Source organism: Trichosurus vulpecula, chromosome 1 (assembly GCF_011100635.1).
Source record: "Trichosurus vulpecula isolate mTriVul1 chromosome 1, mTriVul1.pri, whole genome shotgun sequence".
Lineage (NCBI taxonomy): Eukaryota > Metazoa > Chordata > Mammalia > Diprotodontia > Phalangeridae > Trichosurus > Trichosurus vulpecula.
In genome coordinates, this window is record NC_050573.1 from 241449575 (window position 1) to 241470152 (window position 20578).

At 38.7% G+C, this 20578-nt stretch overlaps 1 protein-coding gene across 1 annotated transcript in view; it reads left to right on the top strand.

Moving 5' to 3' along the window:
- Positions 1–794: 794 nt before the first annotated feature.
- MIB1 (mindbomb E3 ubiquitin protein ligase 1) overlaps positions 795–20578 on the top strand; it is a 152653-nt gene continuing 132869 nt past the window's right edge. Inside the window, exon 1 of the mRNA XM_036767680.1 lies at positions 795–1065. Coding sequence (XP_036623575.1) covers positions 837–1065 — 229 coding nt within the window. The 5' untranslated portion in view covers positions 795–836. The remainder of the gene's footprint in view (positions 1066–20578) is intronic.

A 20578-nucleotide genomic window follows, 5' to 3' on the forward strand; every position in this document is an offset into this window, starting at 1 on the left:
CTCAGCTGAGAGATTTTTTTTTTAATTGATCGATTTAATTCCTCCTTTCTTCCTCGCACCTCCCACCCGTTTCTTTGAACCTTGGTGGAAGCTTCCCCCACCTCCTCCCCCTTCCCTCTGCTCTCGGGAAAAGCGGCGGCTCTTGCGTTCGGTGCGTCAGTCCCCGGATGTGGAGCAGCCGTCGCTCCGCTGCAGCTCACGGCGGGGAGGCCGCGGCGGGGCGGAGCGCGGCGCCGTGCGCGCGGGGGCTGGGAGCGGGGACGCGTTGGCCGCGAGCGCTGGCTCGACGCTGGGAGGTTCCCCCGCCACCATCGTCCGCGGGGGAGGAGCTGGAGGCGGCGGCGGCGGCTGTTAGGAGCCGGCCCCGGCGCGACGGGGCCGGGGAGAACAGAGTCCAGCTGCCAAGTTTCCCCTCCGCCGCCCCCGTCTCCTCAGTGGGCGAAGGCTCCCCCTCGGTCGCCCGCCCCCCGCGCTCCCGGCCGGGGGATAGCGTTGTCTCCTGGCGGCTGTCGCTGTAGCCTGGCTCCGGAGCCCGGAGGAAGCGGGGGAGTCTCCGCCCACGCCCCCCTTCCCTCTCGCAGCCCCCCGCCGCCGAGCCGGGAGCCGGGCTCAGGCCCGAGCGGGGGCCGGGGCGGCGGTGGCAGCGGCCGCGGCGGCGGCTGGGGAGCGGGTGCGTTCGCCGAGGTGACCGCGCCACCGCCCCGCTGAGCAACCCCCGCCTCCCCCGGGCTTCGCTGCTGCAGCCGCCGCCGGCGCCGCCGCCGAGCGTCCGGCCTCGGCCCGGCTCCCTCACGGGCCCCCCGGCTGCAGCAGCGGAGCCCCCCGCCCGGGCCCCGATGAGTAACTCCCGGAACAACCGGGTGATGGTGGAAGGGGTCGGGGCTCGGGTGGTCCGGGGCCCGGACTGGAAGTGGGGGAAGCAGGACGGCGGCGAGGGCCATGTGGGCACTGTGCGCAGCTTCGAGAGCCCCGAAGAGGTGGTGGTCGTGTGGGACAACGGCACCGCCGCCAACTACCGCTGCTCCGGGGCCTACGACCTCCGCATCTTGGACAGTGCCCCCACAGGTGAGCCCGGGAGCGGCCGCGGTCCCGGGGAGGATGGGGGGAGGGGTCGGGAGCCACGCGGGGGGTGGGGGGGAATGGACTCCCACCCCCATTCCCCGGGCTGTGTCCATGCCCCGACCACACAAAGCTCCTGGTAAGACAGGTGGCCTGTGATTTTCCCCTCCTTCCCGGGGGAAGGGGCTCGCCGGCAGTCTAATGCAAATAAGCTTTTGAGATTAATCAGTGATAACTCACTGGTATGTGAGTGTGTGGAAGGGGGGCGTTGCTTGGCCATATGGCAGGCTAGTTTCCATTGGTCTTGCTGAATGGGGGGGGGGGTAGTCTGAGACCCTGGATTTGTTGGGATAATAGAGGTTTTTCCGCTTCATCTCGTGGAGTGGCTTCGTGGCGGAATAGTCGTTGAAAGGTTGTAGAATTGTCTACACGCAGTGTTTGGTATCTGAAGAGATCCTGGGGCGGGAGGCGGGGAGGTGGGAATTGAAAAAGTTGTGGAGTTTTTTCTTTTTCTTTGTTTACTTATTTTGACATCCCAAGTGGTCTTTTGCGTAGCCTTTTTGGTTAGTGTCCTTGTCAACAGATCCAATATTGTTAAGTCTGAGAATTAGTGAGGCTGTTTTTAAAAAAAAAAGCCATTTTTAAAAATTCTGAATTTAGCAAGACTTTCATATGAAAATGTATTATGCTCACAGGAATTTAATAGTTAACGTAATATTTATGAAGTGAAGAGTTTACGTGTTGAATTAATAGCCGTTCTCTTGTCGTAGTCTGCTATAACCTTACCATTAATGTTCTCTAGTAGTAAAAAAGAAAATCAAAGTTACACTCATTTTCCAAAGATTTGAAATTTTTTTTTTCAAATTTTGAGGGTCCCCCCATTATTTTTCAAATAATGAGATTGTTCTAAATTGTAATGCTTAAGTTTTACTAAATAATGAGATTGTCCTAAATTGTAATGCTTAAGTTTTACTAAAAGTCAACAAGCATTTGTTAAGGGCTAGTAGTCCCAGGCACTAAACCAAAGAAATAAAATAGCCCCTCTCATTAAGGAACTCACATTTTAATGGGGGAGGACAACATGCAAACCACCAAGTATAGACAAGATATACTATATACAGGGTAAATTGGAGGTAATCTCAAAGGGAAATTATCATCATGAAACGGGACTGGGAAAGGCTTTTCAAGAAGGTGGGCTTTTAGCTGAGACTTGAAGGAAGGTAAGGATATAGTTTGTGATCTTGAAGTGGGTGACAGATATTGTGATCAGATAGGAATAGATATTTTAAAATTTTTAAATTATTCAGATAAACTGATTTTGAGGAAATACAAAATGAAATTATATTTTGATGGTTGCTCAAAACTATGTCCTTAGCACAGCTCAGCCATTTGTAGGGACCCCTGGGATGTAGCTATAATTGTAGGTTTGTAGGGAAATTAAATAACAGCTTAATGCAATATCATTAAAGTGTTATGTAGTGGTATGCTTTTCTAAATTTTAAAGATTATGTATAGCTTTGCTAAACTATAAAGATTATGTATAGCACATTTGGTGATGTGTACTTATATTGGTTATTATAATTACATCTTCCTGAAAACAAAAATTTCAGATAGAGCCTTACCTGATTTTTTTTTGTATTTTATATTCATTTGATTTACAAACTAATTTTGCACATAATTCAGTATTATTTTCTGCAACTGATCCCATTCATCCCATCCGTTCATTTTATTATAAATCAGTGTAGTTCAGGGATTTTTCTTTTTAAAACAAAGAAATTACAGACCTTTATTCCTAGATTTACTTGAAAATGTGAGAACTTTGGCAAGTGAGAGCAGTATTTATACACACAGGTTTCCAAATATTTACTATTGGGTGTCTTTTTAATTTGATTAAACAAGTAATTACTAAGTGCCTACTGAATGCAAGGAGCTGTCCAAGCTGTTGGGGATAACTCTTCCTCGCCCCGCCCCCCCCCAAGTAACAAAACACTGCACTCTAGGAATAAATGTTCTACTGGTGTATATAATATGTAACAGTAACATGTTACGTATAACATGTAACAGTAAGTAAAATACCTGATAATTTGAGGATTCAAGATAGAATATTGGTCTTGGGGAACAGCACGTATGCTGAAGGAGAGTAGTGTGAAATAAATCTCTGAAAAATAAACCAGCATCAGAGACTATTGACATTTTATTGCAAGTCATGAGGTTTACAGAGCATTTAGACGCTGTGTCTTGCCCTCAAAGAGCTTGTCATCCTATCTGACATACATTTATATGGTATTATCTTGGGGTTGACTTAATGATTCAATAAAATTTTGTTGGGTGGCTAGGTTGTTCGGTGAAAGATAAAGATAAATAATCCTTGGAGTTCCAGGATCTTACAGTCTAGAGGAGACAAACTATACAAATGATAATGCAAGTTTTATATGAGATTTTAGAGAATGTTAATACTTCTCCTTAGGGGCAAAAACACGCTTAAAATAATTTTAAATATTTTGCAGTATTTTATGACAGTCATCCTTTGATTATTTTAAGGATCTGTGCTGTCATTTCATTTCTGTCATAATACCCTCTGCCATTTACAGATCACAGTCTTTATATACCTTCCCTCATCTTGTGAGACAGTCATACTCATATAATAACATGAGGAGAAAGACAGAAAAGGGATTCAAGATAGGCAGGTAATAGAAAAGCTTGATGTTGTTAGCATTTGGTGGAGTTGATTACCCACTCTTCTAATAACCATTTTTCATTAGTGGTGGATCCTTTGGAAATCACTATCAACTCTAGCAGTGGGAGGCAATAAATCTACCAGATGTAAAACTAAAGTTGCTTGTGGTGACTCATTAATTTTTTCCTTACACAAGCTGTAGACTTTGAAGTGTGTGTTTTTTTAAAACTATGAATTTTATATATGTTGTAAGATTGCCCATATTTTGCATTTTTCTGTATGTTTTGTGTGTTTAGTCATTTTTCAGTCATGTCTGACTCTTTGTGACCTCTTTTGGGGCTTTCTTGGCAAAGATACTGGAGTGTTTTGTCATTTCCTTTTCCAGCTCATTTTTACAGATGAGATACTGAGGCAAACAGGGTTAAGTGACTTGCTTAGAGTCACAAAACTTACTAAGTGTCTGAGGCTGAATTTGAATTCCGGAAGATGAGTATCTACTATGGTACTACCTAGTTTGCATTTTTCTAGGAGGCTCCTATGAATAGGTGTCACTATGCATCTTCTTTGGCATTCTGTTGTATTAATTGCTCCTTGCTTAGGAATTTTATTGCTTCTCCGTAATTTGTAAGCCGACTACCTTAATTTCTTTTAAGTTCAGTTTTATTTTATTTTGAATTCTGAATTCTCTCTTATCCTCCTCCTCCGTCTGTTGAGAAAGTAAGTAAAACAAAATCTATTACATATACTTATAATCAAGCAAAACAATTCCCATATTAACAGCGTCCAAAAGAAATCTGCTTCATTTTACACCGAGTATATCACCTCTCCATGTGGAGGTAGATGGCAACTTTCATTGTGGGTCCTTGGGAACTATGGTTACTTCCATTGTGTTTATCAGAGTACTCAAATCTTTCAAAGTTGTTTGTCTATTGTATTATATAAATTGTTCTGGTTCTACTCAGTTCACTTTGCATCAGGTCATATAAGTCCTCAGGTTTTTCTAAAACCATTCCTCTTATCATTTTTTATAGCACAATTCCATCACATATATAAACTGAAACTTGTTTAGCCATTTTCCAATTGATGGGTACCCTCTCAGCTTCCAATTTTTTACCACCATGAAAAGAATTTCTATAAATATTTTTGTCCATATGGGACCTTTCATTGATCTCTTTGGGGTAAAGACCTAGTAGTGGTATTGATGGGTCAAAGGCTATGTACAATTCATTAGCTTTTTGGGCATACTGTAATTCCAAGTTGCTTTCTTGAATGGCTAGACCAGTTAATAGCTCTACCACCTATAATGTATTAATGTACTTGTTTTCTGACAGCCCTTCCAGTATTAGTCATTTTCCTTTTTTACTAATTTAGCCAATATGGTGAGTGTGGGAGTTGGTACTTTAGAGTTGTTTTAATTTGCATTTCTCTAATTATTAGTCATCTATAACTTTTTTAATGTGACTGTTGATAACTTGGACTTTTCATCTGAAAACTTTCTATTCATATCCTTTGATCCTTTATCAATTGGGGAATGGCTCTTATAAATTTTAATCAGTTATAGATTAGAAATAAGAACTTTATCAGAGAAACTTGCTACAAAGATTATTTTTACTCCATGATTTCCCACTTCTCTTCCAACTTTAGCTGCATTGGTTTTGTTTCTCTAAAAACTTTTATGTAATCAAAATTGTTCATTTTACCTCCTTTGAACCTTTCTATCTCTTGCTGGGTGGTGAAAAGATCTTCCTTGTCCATAGATCTGACAGTTTCTTAATTGCTCCTTTGATTTGTTTATGATGTCACCCTTTTGTTTATAGCATATATCATTTGACACTTAGATTGGCATATGTGTTTTGAGATGTTGGTCTATACCAAGTTTCTGCTACACTGCTTTCTAGTTTTCCCAGCAGTTTTTGTCAGATAGTTCTTGCCCCAACAACTTGGGTTTATCAAACACTTAAGTTACTATACTGATTGCCTCTGCAATGTGTACCTAATCTCTTTCACTGATCAATCTATTTCTTACCCAGTACCAAATTTTTTTTTTAATGATTGTGGCTTTGTAGTATAGTTTGTGAGCTAATGTAGCTTCCCCGCCGCCCTCCCCCCCCCCCCCCCCCCCCCCCCCCCGCCCGCTGCCAATCTCTTTGATATTCTTGACCTTTGCTTCCTTTAAAATTATTTTTCTAGTTCTCTAAAGTAATCCTTTGGTAGTTTGATTAGTATGGCATGTAAGTAGATTAATTTAGGTTGCATTGTCATTTTTATCATATTTGCTAGGCTTACCTTTAAGCAATTAATATTTCTCCAGTTATTTGTATCTGCTTTTATTTGTATAAAGAGTGTTCTGTTGTGTTCATATTGTTCCTGTGTGTGTCTTGGCATTTAAACTTAAAAGTATTCGATACGGGCTGTAATTATTTTAAGTGGAAATTTTCTGTCTCTTCTGCTGCATTTTGTTTGTAATACACAGAAATGCTGATGATTTGTGTGGGTTTATTTTATATCCTGTAACTTTTCTAAAATTATTCTTTCAGTTAGTTTTTTAATTGACTAGGGTTTTCTAAGTGAACTATCATATCTACAAAAAGGGATCATTTTGTTTTCTCTTTGCCTATGCTTACTTTTAAAATTTATTTTTCTTTTATTGCTATAGCTAGCATTTTTAGCACTATGTTGAATGGTAATTGCGATAATGGCCATCTTTGCTTTACCCTCATCTTATTAGAAATGCCTCTCCATTATCTCCATTATGGGTAATGCTGGGTCTTGGTTTTAGATAGATAAAACATATCATTTTAAGAAAACTATTCCTAAGCTTTCTAGTATTTTTAACAGGAATGGGTCTTGTATCTTGTCAGAAGCTTTTTCTATACCTATTGATATGACCATGTGATTTTTTGGGGGTTATTTGTTGTTTTTGGTATTAATATGGTCAATTGTATTTATTGTTTTCCTAATATTAAACCAGCCCTGCATTCTTGGTATAAATCTCGCCTGGTTATAGTGTATAATCTTTGGGAGTTTCAGTAGACTGCTTTTGGAATCAGCCACTAGCCTGCTAGGAGGCTTTGCAGGTTCAGAGTGATTGGATTGCAGTTTTCTCTTTGCTCTGAGATTTCTGACCTCATTATTTTCCTCTGAGTTTCTACTCTGAGCTGTAGGCTAGAAACAAGTTCCCACTTTTGGTTTCAGAGCCACACAGCTATTTTTGATTCTTGAAATTGGTCCTTGCTTAGTTCTCAGCTAGGGCCTTGGACTAACCTCTCTGTCCCAGATCACCCCTCTCTGTTCTGGACCTCTGACCTGAACTGTTTAGGGGGTGACAAAGTTGCCCGAAGGCACCTGTTTCTGCCGCTGTGCTAGTTTAGCAATTCTCTTCAATTGCTTTCTGCCCCATTGCTTCCTGCCTTGTTGCCTAGGCTCAGCTCTCTTTCACTTCCCGGTCTTCATTTCTAGCATGCTTCTGGCTGCATCTTATCTCTACTGTGTGCAGGCCCCTCTGTCTCCGCAGGCCTCTCTGGGCTGGAAAAGTGACTCACTGTGACTTTTTCTTGGGTTTCCTTATCTGAATTCAGTCATGTGTCTTTTCTAGATCTTTGTGGAAGAGGTTTGGTGGGCCAGCTGGTCTCTATTTCTTCCTGCTACTCCACTATCTTGCCTCCTCAGGCATCTTAATTTTCAGGAGACAGGATTTAATCCACACTAGGTACAAATTAGTGGTATAAGTTAGCATTATTAAAACAAACCTTTTCCATGGCCTTGTTGACAATGAAAATATTGAAAACAAAAATCTAAGTTAGATGTAGCTGATTATTTAGAACAAGATAGCTTTGTGGATATTTTTCCTTTTGTCTGCCTCACACACCCCAGCTTCTTACTGTTTAGTAATTTTGCTGTTCTGTAGCACCTTTAGTGGGTTAGCTAGGTGGCAAAATGGATAGAGCACTAGACCTGGAGTTAGAAGACTTGAGTTCAAATCTGGTCTCAGACACTTACTAGCTTTGTGACCTTGGGAAAGTCACTTAACCCTGTTTGTCTCAGTTTCCTCATCTGTAGAATGAGTTGGAGAAAGAAATGGCAAACACTCTAGTATATTTGCCAAGAAAACCCCAAATGGGGTCACAAAGAGTTGGACACAGCTGAATTGATTGAGCAACAACAACAAAGCACCTTTAGCAGAGAGGTAGCTTGGGATAGTTAAAGGGCAATTACCAATATTTCATTTCTCTTGCATGTGTGGGGGAAGCTAGGGAGCAGTTGACTGAGAGCATGAGCTTTCAATTGGATTCTACCCAGTTCTGCAATTTGGGAAGTAGAAGAGTACATCTCCACCTTTCCTTAGTCCTCAAAGCCACTACACTACCAAAACAGTGAAAGAATGGTGAATTTGTAGTCAGAGAACATGCACTCAAATTTCAGCCCTGCTTGGTATTGTGGGTAGAATCCTGCCTGGGACACTTATTAGCTGTACAACTCTGAGGGAGACTTTGAATTTCTCTGAGCCTGTTTCTTCATCTGAAAATAGGGCCAATAATAGCACCCTCCTCAAAGCATTGTTATGAGTATCAGTTGAGAATATGCATAAACCTTACATGTCAGCTGCTCTTATTACTGTATGAAAGCTATATATATATATATGTAAGAAAGTTGCCAAAACATTGAGTCTGGTCAGTGAGGGAAAGGAAGAGTGTGGGGAGACTATCCAGAAAGGAAGGATGAGGCCCCAGCTCTGTGAAGCCCAAGAACAGAAAACAACTTGGGAGGAGACAGCTGTTTGTTTTCAGCAGGACAAAAGAGCAGGAAAACAGCCTTTTCTTGTGTCTAAAGGTCACAGGATCAAGAGGCACCTCAAAAATGATGTAGTCCAACTCACAAATTTTAAAGATAAAGGAACTGGAGCCTAAATTGGCTCCACTTCACAAAGGTAATAATAACTCATGCTTATGTAACAATTTAATGTTTGGAAAGCTGTTTCCTCTTTACGACTGTGGTAGGAACAACATCTTTAAAAGAATGGAAAGTCCTTGCCATATAGGCTGAGCTAGTTTTCCCCTAAAAGACAGTGGAAGTGTCCTGGAGATTTAATTGGTTCAGAGGACTTAGGCCCAAACAGTGGATGTAGCTTTCTGCTTGAAACAGTATAAAAGCTGGAGGAATTGGGACTCGTTACCTATAACCACATTCTGCTGACTAGATCTTAATACTTTGGCAAATTCAAAGGCTAGAGAGCTGTGCCCAGTTGAATCAATGCTGTATCCTTTCCGAATATCTTTTCTATGCTATTAAATAAATTTCTTTTATGTTAATGTTAGATGTTCTGTGAGGGCCTCGTTTCCTTCCAACTCCAGTCCCAATCTTGAACCACCAGACCAGCCGGATTTAGGCCTGACCTACAATTTTATTGATGCAGAAATTGCGGATCTTAAACGACTTGTTCATGATCACATAGCTACCAAATGTCAGAGGCAGGATTTGAATTGTTAAGAGTTTGACTTTAGTAGTGTCCACTAAGTCAAGAAAGATTGGGATTTCAACCCAAATTCTCCGACTATAAATTCAACACTTTCTAAATATATTTTGTTTGCAAAATGTGGTTCTAAAGACTTAAGAGAAGGTGTACTCTGGATACTACATCATGCTACCCAAATTGCAGAATTGAGAAGAACCCAGTGAAATAAGAGATACTTCTTGAATGCTCATGTTCTTACCTAGCAGTTCCCTGACTCCTCCCTTCCAAGGTGTTTCTCCATTTCTCTTCCCATTTATTCCTGTTTGGAACACATTCTTCTTCCTTCATCCCCCTTTTGAAAGACTACTGGTACTTTAAAATCTAGCTCAAATATAATTTTCTCCATGAAACCTTCAGACCACATGTAATGTTGTGTACCTCTTAAATGTTAATATTTCAATGAATCTGTAAACTTACTATGTGAATACTCCTTCCATTGGTTCAGATGTCAGCCTTTCTAGGCATTTGCATTCCATGTGATTCTTGTTCATGTCTTTCTGATGATCTTTAATAAAGGATCTCCTCAGCATTCTAGATGTCTTCCTTAATTTCTTTTAACATTTTTTTTTGATTGCCTGTGTAACACTTGGACTATTTATCTGTTTCCACTCATGTTTGCTACATAATCAGTTCACTGCCTTTTCCCATCACACATCCTTGGTAATGTCTTTTACACAACTTCTTGTATATGTCATTGTTGGTAATATGTTGCAGCCTAGTTGTATTTGCAATTTATCTTCTGTTTTAATAATCCAGCTAGCAGCTCCTGTGGGGGCATAAGATCCCCCCACAGCCAGCACCCAGGAGGCTGCCGGGGAAAGCACAGGTTCTTTTTATCTGCTTAAACAAGGAAAGCATCATGAAGGGGTTGACCAGCTTACTTTAATCCAGCATTCAGTTAGCATACAGACAACATTCATTTAGTTCAGGGGAAAACGCCAGCATTCAGTTAGCTCAGGGGAGCAAAGAGACAAGCATCAACAGACAGGCCAAATGCAGATTACAGTCAGCTAGTTCAGGGGAACAAATAGTCAGCACCCTGAAGTTCAGAACATTCATTTAGTTCGGGGGAAAACAAAACCAGCATCCTGAACTTCAGAACAAAATACAAACGAATTACAAATATCAACAGACAGACCCAATACAATTCATAGTTACCAACATCTGGGCTTAGCCCGAGAGCAAGGGCTGGCCCAGAGTCATGCTTGCCACTGCTCCCATGCCAACCAGAAAAGGAAAGAGAGATCCTCAAGCCGTCTTCTCCCCTCTTACAGAGTTTTTGACATCATCAAGCGCCGCCTGAATGACCAGGCCAATTGGTTCTTGAGTTGGCCCCTTCCCCTAGGTTAACACCCAATAGGGTGTGGCTCTGGAGTCAACACCTCCCCTCAGCCAGCCCCATGACTCATCACACAGGAAGTTCTCTGCTCCCAGGCATGGCCCAGCAAGGCTCAATGAGATAAACTGAGTCGCTCAAAGAAAACAAAGGCCACTCTGGCCACATCTTCCCATTGACATTTTGTGTCACTTGCAATTTTGATTTTTCTAAGATGTTTTCTCTGACTTCAATCTGTATAGAGTCACTTGGGGAATGTTGGTATTTTAGAAATGTGGGGTTTCTTTTTCGTTCCAGCTATACTGGCTTACTTGCCGTTTCTTGCACAGAACACTATATTTCCTGTGTTTGGACCCTTGTACAGGCTTTCTTCCATGCCTCTAATGCTCTCTCTCCTCACCCGACTCTTAGCTTTTCTGGATTCTTTCAAGATTCAGATCAAATTCCATCTTCTGCAGGGCGACTTTCCTGTCTACCTCTCCCCATCCCTGATGCCTTCTCTGTCCTTCCTATCCCCCTTCCTCCAGATTAGCCATAGTCTACTGGTGGGTCTCCCTGCCACAAGTGTCTCCTCTCTCCAGTCCATCTTCCACTCAGCTATAAAAACTGAGATTCCTAGAGTGCATGCCTGACCACATGTCTTCATGTGACCACCCCCCAATTCATTTAACTCCATTGGCTCCCTGTTACCTCTAGGATCAAATTTTTTGGCATTCAGAGGTCTTCATAACTTTTCCCACCCCTACCTTTTCAGTTTTCTTACAGATTACATGCATGTACTCTACAATCATTGACACTGCCTCCTTGCTATTCCTCTCACTAAACAAACACTCTCATCTCTCAACTTTGGGCATTTTTACTGGCTGTCTCCCATGACTGGAAGACTCTGTCTCTTCATCTCTTCCTCCTGGCTTCTCTGGCTTCCTTTAAGTCCCAGCTAAAATTCAACTTTCTGCAGGGTGCATTCCTGATCTCTCTTAATTCTGGTACCTTTCCTCTGATGATAAGCACAGGTCCTGGCTGACTGACATCTGTTTTGTACCTATTTTGTATGGCTCTTTCTCATTATGATGTGTGTTCTTTAAAGGCAAGGACTGTTTTTGTCTTCTTTTGTATCTCTACTTATGTGCCTGACACATAAGCACTTCACAAAATCTTTGTGATATAAAAATATAGACTAAAATATTAGCAAAGAAGCTAATAATTTTCGTTATCTTTTCCTGTCTCCACCTTTGCAAATCATCCAATATCAAGGTCTTATGACTTTAAAACCAATATTCTTCCTATCACACTACACTTTTTGATTTTTTTTAAAAACCAGAAGTGGACTTAGTTGTACAAATATACTCAGGAAATTATTCACAATAATCAGGTTGTATTTATACCAAAATGTGCTTTTCTGTAAAAGAAATTTTCTGCAAAATTAGTCAGCAAGCATTTTATAAATATTTACTATTTGTCAGGCACTCTGCTAAGCACTGAGAATATAAATACAGCACCAGCAGAAAGTTCCTGCTCTCAAGAAGCTTATGTTGTGAATAAAATAAATTTTTAAAATGTTTTCCCAATTACACGTTAAAATAATTTTTTAACATTAAAAGAAGTTTTGAATTCCAAATTCTATCCCTCCCTCTCCTCCTCACCTACCCTTCCCTAAGACAGTAAGCAATCTAATATAGGTTATATATATGTAATCATGTAAAACATTTCCATATTTGTAATTTTGTATAAAAAGACTCAAACAGGAAATAAAGAAAGTGGGGGGTAGAGAGAGATAAGTATGCTTCAGTCTGTATTCAGACAATATTAGTTTTTTCTCTGGAGGTAGATAGCATTTTTTGTCATGAATTCTTTGGGATTGTCTTGTATCATTGTATTGCTGAGAATAACTAAATCATTCACAGTTCTTCATCATACAATATTACTGTTAATGTATGTAACATTTTCCTGCTTCCACTCCCTTCAGTTTGTATCAGTTCATGTAAGTCTTTCCAGGTTTTTCAGAAATCATCCTGCTTGTCATTTCTTATAGCACCATAATATTCCATCACAATCATATATGACTTGTTCAGCCATTCTCCAATTGATGGGTATCCCCTCAATTTCCAATTTAAAAAAATTTCCTTTTAAATAGTATTTTGTTTTTTCAAATTATACATAAAGATTGTTTTTAACATTCATTTTTTAATAAAATTTTGAATTCCAAATTTTCTCCCTCCCTCTCCTTCCTCCCTAAGATGGTAAGCAATTAGATATTGGTTATATGTGTGCACTCACATAAAACATTTCCATAGTAATTCTGTGTTATGAAAGAAGAAACAGAATAAAAGGAAAAAAAACTACAAAAAAAGTGAAAACAATATGCTTCAATCTGCATTCAGACTCTATCACTTCTTTCTTTGGATGTGGATAGCATTTTCCATCGTGAGTCATTTGGAATTGTCCTGGCTCATTGTATTGCTGAGAAGAGCTAAGTCATTCATAGTTGATCATCTCAAAATACTGCTGTTATTGTGTACAATGTTCTCCTGGTTCTGCTCACTTCACTTTGCATCAGTTCATGTAAGTCTAGGTTTTTCTGATGGATTTCCAATTCTTAGCCACCACAAAAACAGCTGCTATAAATAAATGAAATAATTTTTCACGAAATTTTTTAATTCTTTCCCATCTTCTCCTCCCTCACCCATTGAGAAGGCAAGAAAAAATTACAAATATGTGTAAGTCATGAAAAACAAATAAGGAGTTTATGTTTTATTGGGGAAGACAACATATAAAAGGAAACTGGAAAACTAGGGAGTAGAAATGATAGAGAAAGGTTGAAGTGCAGCCTGAAGAGGGATGAAAATTTGGCTGGCCTGGATTCCTTTATTTAATGGAGTTTTTAGGAAGAGCCATCCAATCAGAGGGAGATGCCGCAGGGCCCAAGGGTTACTTCCTATGTGTGAATTCCTGGGCTGGAGTGAGCTTCCAAGTTGAAGAGGTTTCTGAGGCATGGTAGAGAAAGTCCCTAGGCAACCTGGAGAGAAATGAAGACTTGCACAAGCTTGCTTTCTCAAACCTTTCCGGAGGTTTGGGTGAGGAGATCCTTAGTGAATTAATACACCATTTCCATCAACATTTTATAGAGAGATGATAAAGCAGGCAGGTATCTCAGTACATCTGACATCTTCTTGGTCTTTTTTTTTTTTTTTTTGCTGTTTATTTTTTCTGATTTGTAGATTCTTTTTTTTAAAATTTAAATTTATTTATTTAACATATTTGGTTTTCAGCATTGATTTTCACAACAGTTTGAATTACAAATTTTCTCCCCATTTCTCCCCTCCCCCCCACTCCAAGATGGCTTATATTCTGTTTGCCCTGTTCCCCAGTCAGCCCTCCCCATGATTTGTAGATTCTTAAAATTGATCCTTGAATCCCTTTTAAGGAGAGGCAATGTGTTGTAATGGACAGAGTGCCAGACTTAAGAGTCAGGAAGGCCAGTTTCAAATATTGCCTCTGATGCTTACTAGGCTATGACCTTGGAAGAGTTGTTTAGTTAATCTGAGCCTCAGTTTATTCTGAAAAGGGGTATAATAATAGACATTGTACCTACTTCACAAGGTGGGTAGGTTCACAATAAATAATGTATATGAAAGAGCTGTGCAGCTTTAAAAGCACTAAATATTGTTTATAAATGCTAATAATATTTTAAAATTTTTTTTCCAGCATTTATTTCTATTTCATATGTATTTGGTCAGGTCTAGCTGCTTTTTCATATCTCAAACTTCATTGCACTTTTCTACTAACATTGTTAATGAGAATAAATGACTATAGAAGCATTTGGACATCTGTTCCATCTCCCATCATTGTTGTTTTCTCTCTCAGCTTCATCTGTGTGTGCTCTTGGGTTAATCTGGTTTAGTTGAATCTCAAGCCACGGTCTCTGAAGCATTTTTCCCTCAACTGTTTTCTGCTCTTCCATCTCATCCTCCCAAAACTGTTATATTTATTTTGTATGTATTATGTTCATGCAGTCTCCTAGTAGAATGTAAACTTCTTAAGGTCAGAGATTCATTTCCCTTTTGTCTTTGTATCCCAGTGTAGCACTGTGCCTAGCACATAATAATCACTTAATAAGTGCTAATTGATTATTTTCCTCCTTCTTACAAATGAACTTGTAGAAAAAACAACAAATGAGTCTGTGCTCCTAACTGGTGTTTCTCTTGGCTGCCATGTTTTTCCCCTTGGCAAGATCAAGTGCTTGATGAGGTGGTTTGTGGGCTCTTTCAACCATTCTTTGCATTGGTTAAACTTCAGAGAAACAGTGATAGTCTGTGTCTGTACTTCTAGGAGTCAAGTTTTAAGTAGGTCAGGTTTGAACTACTGTAATTTCAGCCTTTACTACTGTGATTTCATCTTTCTCTTTTTTTTTTAACCTAATTTGGTACTGAAGTCTATCCTTTGCTGTAACTTTTCAATGAGTTTATTTCACATAGGAAAGCTTAATGTGAAATGAATGCAGTCATTGAATGCTATGTCTGTCCTTAGTCATTTTCTGTGTGTTAAGATGTAGTCAAGAACACTGACCTTTGTTTCCACAGGACTGATGACGTGAAACATGACACTCACTTATTGACAAAGAGGTGGTGGATTCAAGTATTTAATGAGACTATTTTTTAGATGTGACCAGTGCAGCAATTTTTTTGCTTGACTATGTATTATATTTCTTATAAGGTGTTGTTGTGTTCCCCCCCCCCCCTCCACTTTCTTATTTTGGCTGTGATGTTGGGAAAAGTGGAAGGGAGAGCAAATAATTTTTATTAATTGGAAAAAAATTAAATTTTAAAGATAAAAGAAAGCATGAACAAAACATCTTTAAAAAAAATAGGCTTTGTGGTTTTTTTTTTAATGATTACATTTGAGTGTTTACTACCGCTCTGTCTTTTGACTCTCCTTGAGTCACATTTATTTTTTTAAATTTAAATTTATTTATTTAACATATTTAGTTTTCAGCATTGATTTTCACAAGAGTTTGAATTACAAATTTTCTCCCCATTTCTACCCTCCCCCCCACTCCAAGATGGCGTATATTCTGGTTGCCCTGTTCCCCAGTCAGCCCTCCCTTCTGTCACCCCACTCCCCTCTCATCCCCTTTTCCCTTCCTTTCTTGTAGGGCAAGATAAATTTCTATGCCCCATTGCCTGTGTATCTTATTTTCTAGTTGCATGCAAAAACTTTTTTTTTTGTTTTTGAACATCTGTTTTTAAAACTTTGAGTTCCAAATTCTCTCCCCTCTTCCCTTCACACCCACCCTCCCTAAGAAGTCCAGCAATTCAACATAGGCCACATGTGTATCATTATGTATAACCCTTCCACAATACTCATGTTGTGAGAGACTAACTATATTTTGCTCCTTCCCAACCCATCCCCCTTTATTGAATTTTCTCCCTTGACCTTGTCCCCTTTCCAAAGTGCTTGTTTTTGATTACTTCCACCCCCATCAGCCCTCTCCTCCATCATCCCCCCCCCTTTTATTTTTTTATCTTCCTCCCTCTTCTTTCCTGTGGGGTAAGATACCCAATTGGGTATGTATGGTATTCCCTCCTCAGGCCAAATCTGATGAGAGCAAGGTTCACTCCTTCCCCCCTCACCTGCCCTCTCCCCTCCTCCCACAGAACTGCTTCCTCTTGCCACCTTTATTCGAGATAATCCACCCCATTCTATTTCTCCCTATCTCCCTTTGAGTCACATTTATGAAGGACAAATGTGAGACTTCTGAGTAGTGGACAAATTTTTAGATTCTTGTTTCTTGCTTTCCAAGCTATAATTTTTATTATCTTTTTCTGTTGCATCTTTGCAACAGTCACCCAGTATCAGGGTCTTCTGACTTCAAAAGCAGTATTCTCTCTATCATACTACACTTTGGGGGCTTTTTTCTTCTTTTTAAACCAAAGGTGGCCTTAGTTCCATAAATACCTTTTATTGTTATCATACTCACCTATAGAAGGACATTTTGATTGGCTTAAAATTGTTGTTTTGAGAAGGAGGAAGATGGGAACTAGCTTATAATCTTGCTTAATAATAATATTCATAACCAACACTTATGTAGTATTTGCTTTCTCACCGTCATCCTTTGAGGTGGCCTTCTACACATAGTACAACAGAGAGAGTTGTTCCTGAACCTACAAATCTTGTTTGCAAGAAAATCTTGTTTCTTCTTTTTTTAAGTATATAATAAATTTAATTTGTTACTTTCAAAGTTGTCCCCTTTATCATAATTTCTTCTTTTTTCTTTTATGCATTTCAGACATGTGTTTTAGTAGTGTTGATTTTCCATACTTTGTGATGACCTATTTTTTTTTTTTTTTTTTTTTTTTGTGATGACCTCTTTTCTTTTTCCCTCAATTTTCATCTTAACCTCAGGTTCCCAGACTATTGTACATGACCTGCCAGGGATCCTGAAAGAAAAAGGAATGCCACTAATACTCTCAAGTGCACTTCCATTAAGGTTTGTCATGGTGGGAAGAGAAAGGAGGGGTCAGTGCAAGTGCAGTCATATTTCTTTGAGATCAGGAGTTTTTAAAAAATTTCCCCCTCAATTTCAAGCATTCTAGGTTGCTTTTCTTCCAGGATGATCCAGGAAACTAAGAAGACTACCAAGAATTAAATTTTGATTTTGACTTTTTGTTATTTTGTTATTTTTTCTACCTCACTTTTTCTACTTTCTTGAACATATAGATGTACAATGGAGAACACTTTGAGACTGGAGTTAGGAAGACCTGAGTTCAAATTTGGCCTCAGATATCCTAGCTTTTCGACCCTGGGAAAGTCACTTAACCCCTGTTTGCTTCAGTTTCCCCAACTGTAAAATAGGGATAATAATAGCACCTCCCAGGCTTATTGTGAGGATCAAATGAATTATTTATAGCAATATTTGTAGCAGGTTGGTTGGATTTAAATTTTTTAAATTGATTTCCCTTAAGATGTAATTCACTGTCTCAGGCATATTTCTGAAACAGGGGATATGGCAGTAGAAATGATGTGTGTGTGTGTGTGTGTGTGTGTGTGTGTGTATGATTCCTCATGTTTCCATTCCTTTTGGTCATTCCCTACCATTATCACTCTGTATTGCTTACTTAAGCTGTATAACACTTTTCTTTATTTTTTTAAAATTTTCTTATAATTTAAAAATTTTTTAGATTTTATTTTTTCCAATTACCTGTAAAAACAATTTCTAATATTTATTTTTTAAAATTTTGAGTTCCAAATTCTCTGCCTCGTCTCCCCCTTCTTGAGAAGGTAAACAATTAGATATAGACTACTCGTGCAGTCATGTGAAACATTTCCATATTAGCAATGTTGTGAAAGAAAACACAGACCAACCTCTTCCCCCCAAAATCCCAAGTAAAATAAAGAAAATTAAATAAAAAGTATGCTTCAGTTTGCATTCAGACTGTCCCTTCTTTCTCTCGAGGTGGACAGCATTTTTTATCATAAGTCCTTCAGAAATGGATCATTGTATTGTTGAGAATGTATAAGTTATTAACAGTTGATTATTATACAATATTGCTGTTGCTGTTTATAATGTTCTCCTGGTTCTACTCACTTCATTTTGCATCATCAGTTCATGTAACTCTTTTCTGAAACCCTCTTGCTCAACATTTCTTATAGCACAACAGTATTCCATCACAATCATATACCACAACTTGTTCTGCCATTTTCCAGTTGATGGGCATCCCCTTAATTTCCAACTGATTGCCACTACAAAAAGAGCTGCTATAAACATTTTTGTACATAGAGGTCACTCCCCTTTCGTTGGGGGCGGGGAATCTCTTTCAGATACAGACTTAGTAGTTGTATTGCTGGGTCAAAGGGTATGCACAGTTTGATAGCTCTTTGGGCATAGTTCCAAGTTGTTCTCCAGAATGGCTGGATCAGTTCACAACTCCATTAACAGTACATTAGTGTCCCAATTTTCTCACATCCCCTCCAACATTTATCATTTTCTTTTTCTGGCACATTAGCCAGTCTGATACGTGTGGGGTGGTACTTCAGAGTTATTTTAATTTGTATTATGTTCTGGATGATAACATAGTCCATGCTCTCATAATATTTGTTTATGATATCACCCTTTATTTCTAAATCATGTATCCATTTTGACCTTATCTTGGTATATGGTTCGAGAGGTAACACTTCAGAAGATATATACTGTGCAAGTTAAGTTTAAAGTCTGTATCTGCTTATCTCAGAAATTCTATTTAGGTGTTATTTGACAACCTTTTATCTCACAGTGTTCCTCTTGTGTGTGTTAATTCCTTTTGTTGAAAACTACTTATTTTACCACTGACTGAACTACTTATGCTTGGTAATGCCTGCTTTACTTAGCTGTCAAACAATTTCTTGCTTGTTGAGTAATTACAGAAATCCTACCTCTTCCTTAATCAATGTCATCTTATTTTAGTCAGAGAATAGCTAATGATTTTTGCAACTCTCTCCTGAAAGTAGAACTTTGATGACTTACTGCCATATTTTTGTCTCTCAAAATGAAAATCAGGAATAGCATGGCTGTACTTTCAGGAGCCTCTTTGAGTTTCCATTTCGACGTGTTTAAGTTTAATTATTGATCTAGTCTTTATTTACATAGTTGTAGTCATTATGTATATAATTTTATCTGTGAATTATATTCAAGTATTCTATTTTTTTTTTGGAGGGAGGAAGGCAGGGCAATTGGGGTTAAGTGACTTGCCCAAGGTCACACGGCTAGTAAGTGTGTCAAGTTGTCTGAGGCAGGATTTGAACTCAGGTCATCCTGACTGCAGGGCTGGTACTCTACTCACTGCTCCACCTAGCAGCCCCCAAGTATTTTATTTCTTAGTAAAACTAAACTGCTCTTCATTCTCCACTCATTAAACTGAATTTCATATTATGGACTAAAGTAAGCAGCCTTTGAGTCTGAGAATCTAATCACACAGTTATTGTATGTTCCAAAGTACAAACTTAATATATTTTTAAACTGCAACTCCTTGATAAGCTAGGAATTATCTGTCATGTGAATAATGCAAGGTGATAAACAAAGAAAACTTTAAAATTATTTGTTTTTACAATACATTATGATTTTTCAAAAGAGATTTGCTTCCTAAATGTTTTGCTTTGGCTGGCATTGGAATTAGTTGCCATTCCCTGACCATATAAAATCTAAATTTTTCCTTCTGAAAAAATATCCATGTCGGTAATTACGTATAATACTTATTTTCTGGAGGTAGTTTTTGTTATTTTGTCTTTGCTTTTGTTTTTGATTAGTAAGTTCTTTCTTTTAGAGGAAAGGAAATAAGCCGTTAAGATTTTTTTTAATGTTTGAAAGTAATCCTTTTGATTTGCAGCAATTTGGAAATCCTAAAAAAAATGGTAACTCATCAGTCTTCAGGCGTGTATATATATATATATATATATATATATATATATATATATATATATATATATATATATATATATATATGTATATATGCACACACACACACACACATATATGTATGTATGTATATAAAATCTTCAAATCCTGCTTCTGATTCTTTGCTTTGTTATCCTAGGCAAGTCACTTATCCTAAGTCTCAGTTTCTTTATCTGTTAAATAAGAGGGATGGACTAAATAACCTCTAAGTTCCCATCCAACTTCAAGTCTGTGATCTGTGAAATTAAAATAATTTCTTTTTATTTACTTAAAAGGAAATGAGATTGATGTTTGGCCTAAAGAGTTTATGTTATCTTAATGAATATAGATTTTAAAAATTATCTTAATAAATTATTATTATTGTTACCATAGCACTTAGTGCCTGGCATATGGTAGGTACTGTGTAAATGCTTATTCTCTTTCCTTCTCCGTAGTAATAAACATCACTTTTCAGATTATTTATTGATAGTTATGCCTATTTGTATTTGGCCAAGTTCACTTGGCTTTTGCATAAAACATTTGTTGAGAGTGTCTCCTTCCAGATACAGACAGTGATACTATGAGGAA